General features: G+C 39.8%; 1 protein-coding gene across 1 annotated transcript; it reads left to right on the top strand.

Annotated features, from left to right (window-relative positions):
• Nucleotides 1-913: 913 nt before the first annotated feature.
• On the top strand, nt 914-1852 carry LOC110283960 (olfactory receptor 2H1). Its single transcript, XM_021149514.1, has one exon. The coding sequence runs from the start codon at nt 914-916 to the stop codon at nt 1850-1852; it is 939 nt and encodes a 312-aa protein (XP_021005173.1).
• The last annotated feature ends 3577 nt before the right edge of the window (nt 1853-5429 follow it).

Below are 5429 nucleotides of genomic sequence, written 5' to 3'. Positions count from 1 at the left end.
CTAGGATCTTATGTTCTTAAGGAATTATGTCATTACAGTATCAGATGACAATCATTGTAAGAATAACACTTCTTTCTGAAAAAATTTCCACATACATGTAATGAAAAAGGTTTTCTCTTAGAGGGAAAATATCTGTTCCAATTTGATGAGCCATAAGGATTGTTTTGATTTAATTTTAATTTTGTTTTATGTGTATGGGCAGTTTGCCTGTGTGTATGTCTTTATATGACTTGCACACCTGAAAGATCCAAAACAGCAGTTACTGTGAGCCCCCATGTGGGTACTGGGAATCAAACTCAGGTCCTCTGGAAAAATAGCCAGCACTCTTAACCACTGAACCATCTCTCCAGCCCCATAATCATTGTATTCAAACAAGAATCCTAATTGAGCTCACTGGAGATTGCAGCATTCATTAGGGGGAATATCTCATCCATAGACCTAGTTTCAATCTCTCATCTAATCTTCTGCAAATGCTATCAGAAAGTAAGATGACTCTGAACTAATATTTATCATCATATCATCAATCAGCCACAAAATTCATTATTATTCCTACCACACAGAAGAACAACTTCAACAGTAGGCCAGTGTTCAGATTGTAACATATGCTTAGCAAATGTTTGTTGTGGTAATAAAAATTAATGAGTGAATCCATGTTTTTAATCAGCCTCTTTTTCCCTTACCCAAAGAATCAGAGGCTCCAGTATAGGATGCACCTGTTCCTTGTTTCCTCAGGACCACTAGCATTTGACAGAATCGGTACGAGAAGACCAGGAGCGGTACGAGAAAACAAGGAGCTGCTGGGTGGTGTGCTCAAGAAGACGCAGAGGCAGAAGTGTCCCGATAGCACAACTTCAGGACACATTGAATCATGATGGGATAGTATTTCCAATTGGATTCATAGCAGAAACAGACCATGGTCAACCAGAGCTCTCCCATGGGCTTCCTCCTGCTGGGCTTCTCTGAACACCCACAACTGGAAAAGGTTCTCTTCTTCGTTGTCTTGTGCTCCTACCTCCTCACTCTCCTAGGAAACACACTCATCCTCCTGCTGTCCACCCTGGACCCCAGGCTCCACTCTCCAATGTACTTCTTCCTCTCTAACCTCTCCTTCTTGGACCTCTGCTTCACCACAACCTGTGTCCCCCAGATGTTGTTCAACCTCTGGGGCCCTGCAAAGACCATCAGCTTCCTGGGATGCTCTGTCCAGCTCTTCATCTTCCTGTCCTTGGGAACCACCGAGTGCATCCTCCTGACAGTGATGTCTTTTGACCGCTATGTGGCTGTGTGCCAGCCCCTGCACTATGCCACCATCATCCACCCTCGCCTGTGCTGGAAGCTGGCAGGTGTGGCCTGGATGATGGGACTGCTTCAATCCATAGTTCAGACACCTCCTACCCTCAAACTGCCCTTCTGTCCCCATAGGCAGATAGATGACTTTCTGTGTGAAGTCCCATCTTTAATTCGACTCTCCTGTGGGGACACCACTTTTAATGAGATTCAGTTGGCTGTGTCCAGTGTTATTCTTGTGGTTGTGCCTCTGAGCCTCATCCTTGTCTCTTACGGAGCCATTGCCAGGGCAGTGATGAGGATAAACTCGACTGAAGCATGGAAAAAGGCTTTGGGGACCTGCTCCTCCCACCTCATTGTGGTCACCCTCTTCTACAGCTCAGTAATCGCTGTCTATCTGCAGCCCAAAAATCCCTATGCCCAGGAGAGGGCCAAGTTCTTTGGTCTTTTCTATGCAGTGGGCACCCCCACACTGAACCCTCTCATTTATACTCTGAGGAACAAGGAGGTAAAGAGGGCATTCTGGAGGCTGTTGGGGAAGGATGGGGACTCCAAAAATACCTAAGAGATAAATAGTCATAGCAGAAGGACTGCTGTAAGTTCAAGGCCAGATTGGTAGACACAGTGAGACTTGGAGATACTGGCAGTTGGAATGCGAATGACTGATACATTCAAGAGAAATGCTAGGGCGACAACGGGGGCCAAGTTATGGTTTGCTTTGACTTTAATTATGCATATGTTGCTCCAAGATATACAACTATGACACTATAGTGAAGGATGTTGTAACCGTGTGGCTTAATCATTCCATTGGTTTGTCAAAACCCTATCAACTGTAAGCATTTCTAGCCTTGAAGGCATTAGATATCCCATAGTTAGGAGCTTTGTCTCTAACAGGGACATAGTCTCTAAAGTGATAGCAGGCCTGGAAGATTTTCTAATGGATACTTTTCTTGCAACTATAAGATTACCTTGACCAAGAATTCTCTAGAATTCCTTCCCACCATTGATGTTTCAATAGTCTAGAATCTGGTGGGTCTCATGTGAAAAGCAGCAGTATATGGGTATGACAGCCCTTTCCTGCTCTGTGGTCAAGTCACTCACCAGTAAGTGGTTCTCGGAGGAAAGCCTATCACTGAAATTTCTTCCCCTGTGTCAAAAGCCTTAGTGGTGTTAAATGAGAACACAGAACTTGTCCTTACTTTGAAGGGATGCCATTCAATGGTACAAACTACAGGCTTCTAACAATTTCAAATGTGTGAGGAGCCCTGGGTCTTTATGAGTTTTATTTCCCACTCTCTGGACTGTTACCCTAAAGCCCCCAGTACACTTACCCTCCTGGCTGACATTGCTTAATCAATACAATCTCAATCAATAAATCTTACTCAATATAATCTCAGTGAAGCTGATGGTTGAAATTTCTAGAAGTCTATAAAGACTAAATTAGACAATTGTCTAATTTGCCAATACTTTTAAACTCCTATGAAAATACTCCATGTGGCAAATTCTACAAACAAATAATGAAGATCTTGATACAAAATACTTTGTATAACATTTTCAGGTATTTCACACCCCGAAGGATATGTCCTGAAAGCTATAAATAGGCTGTGTATCAACAAGTCTTATTAAAATAGGTATTGGGATGCTATTTCTAATTTCATTCTTAAAAATTGAAGTTGAAGTACAATGTTTGAAGACATTTTTAGTAATAGTGTGTATTTTAGGTAATGTTTATTTAAAGTCAGATTTAGGAAATGAGTTTTTGCTACATGGTATTTTAAACCATGTTGAATCAATGAATGAGCAGCTGAAATGTTTTTCTAACATTAAAGGGGCTAAAATTGTGTGGCTTTTAAACTATTTTGATTAATGGACCATTGAAAACTAGTTTGTAAATTTTAAAAATTTTGTTACTAGTTCCATATGATCAGTTATTGTCATATAGGTGTGCTCATGTGTGTGCATGCAAGCGTCTGCATGTGTGTAGAGAATCTTATGAAATCATATTTTCTGTGAATTCATGCTTTTAACATTTTAAAATTTATTTGATGTATATGTGAGAGTACTTGAATGTGTATATGTGTAGATGTCTATGGAGGAGTCCTCAGAGGCCAGAAGAAAATGTTACATGTTCAGAACTTGGAGTCACGGGAAGTTGTGAGCTGCAGTGTGTGGACTAGGAACTGATTCTTGGTGCTCTACAAGATCAATAAGCATGCCTAACCACTGAGCAACTTCTCTCACTCAATATATTTTTAAATATTTCATATGAATCCTCATCAATATTTCCAAACATAGTTCTAGAACTTTATGTCCGACTATTTAGATTAGCAAGTATTACCTTTTTCATATTTGAAAAAAAATGTGTTCAAAATTTTCGTGAGAACATGGTCATAATCAAGTTCACAAGTTTGGCCAATATCACCTTTCACAGATGGTCATTACAATCATGTACCTACAACTAATATTCTCTTCCTCATATAAATCTTGTTATATTTATATTGTTACAATGTTCTTTTTGTCCTCATTTGTGCTTATGCCTTATGCTGTTTTACCAGAGACCACCACAATCATTCCTCTGTCCTAGAGGAGAAAAAAAAACTTTTATAAAAGTCTGGGAAATGGCTCAGCAGCTAAAAGTACTTCCTGCTCCTCTTGAGGACTCAAGTTCTATTTCCAACACACACATCAGGCAGCTCACAACCTCCTCCATGTCTAAAAGATCCTGAACCCTATTCTGGCCTCTGTGGGCATCTCCCTTATACAACATACACACAAATAAAAATCCTTTTTAATTATTTAAAAGAAGAGAATTATCATTATAAATACATTCACATAGCACTAAAAAGTTAACTTATACAAACTCATATTGGAATAAACCATATTAAAACAAAGATAATAAATATTTAAACTCATAATTTTGCAGTTGTTTTATTTTATGTACAATGACTATTCATATCCATGACTTCTAGATGATAAAATATTATAGCATGCACAGAAAACTGTGTGTAACTTTTAACTGTACATTTCTTTCCAAGTCTAGGTTTATTTGTTTATGGTTGTCTGGCTGGTTGATTGGTTGATTTTTTTGAGACAAGGTCTTGCTGGGCAGTGGTGGTGCATACCTTTAATCCCAGCACTTGGGAGGCAGAGGCAGGTGGATTTCTGAGTTCAAGGCCAGTCTGGTCTACAGAGTAAGTTCCAGGACAGCTAGGGCTACACAGAGAAACCCAGTCTCAAAAAACCAAAAGAGAGAGAGAGAGAGAGAGAGAGAGAGAGAGAGAGAGAGAGAGAGACNCACTATGTAGCCTTGGATATCCTGGAACTTCCTAAGTAGACCACTCTCACCTTGAACTCACAGAGATCCACCTGTCTCTGCCTAAGATGTGTTCCCCCGTAGCCCTACTATATTTATAGTTTAAAATTGGCCACTCTACACTACAGACAAGTAGTCTGTGTACATCTTTAATAACAGCATTAGAAAGACTTGGCAGTTTCAGGTCATCTTGGGATACATAGGAGACTCTGTCTGTAAAAAACAAGAAGTGAAGGTGAGTGGAAAGGAGGGAGAAGGGCAGACAGAAGGGCAGATTGAGGGAAGAAGGTTAAGTTAAAGTACAGAAATCAATACATTCTCTATTGCAGGCTTGTTTGCCTGAAGGAAAGGATACTGTCCGTGTCCTATTGAAACACAGTTATAAAAGAGTTCTGACAGGAACTAGAAGAAAAACTGTTGTGTTAGCTTACATACACACCTTTAAATCTAAACTGAGTCTGGTCCTTTTTCATGATAGCACTTGAAAAGAGTCTGGCTGGACTGGAGAGATGGCCCAGTGCTTAAGAGCACTGACTGCTCTTCCAAAGGTCCAGAGTTCAAATCCCAGCAACCACATGGGAGCTTACAACCATCTGTAATGAGATCTGACGCCCTCATCTGGTGCATCTGAAGACAGCTACAGTGTACTTACATATAATAAATAAAAAAATCTTTAAAAAAAAAAAAGAAGAAGGAGGAGGAGGAGGAAGAAGGAAGAAGAGAAGAGAAGAGAAGAGAAAAGAAAAGAAAAGAAAAGAAAAGAAAAGAAAAGAAAAGAAAAGAAAAGAAAAGAAAAGAAAAGAAAAGAAAAGAAAAGAAAGCTCATCCG

This window comes from Mus caroli, chromosome 17 (assembly GCF_900094665.2).
Source record: "Mus caroli chromosome 17, CAROLI_EIJ_v1.1, whole genome shotgun sequence".
Lineage (NCBI taxonomy): Eukaryota > Metazoa > Chordata > Mammalia > Rodentia > Muridae > Mus > Mus caroli.
This window is presented reverse-complemented; position numbering and strand designations above follow the sequence as displayed.

Bases quoted from the DNA above. Each gene is read 5' to 3' on its own strand.
- LOC110283960 (XM_021149514.1), top strand. From the start codon at position 914: ATGGTCAACCAGAGCTCTCCCATGGGCTTCCTCCTGCTGGGCTTCTCT.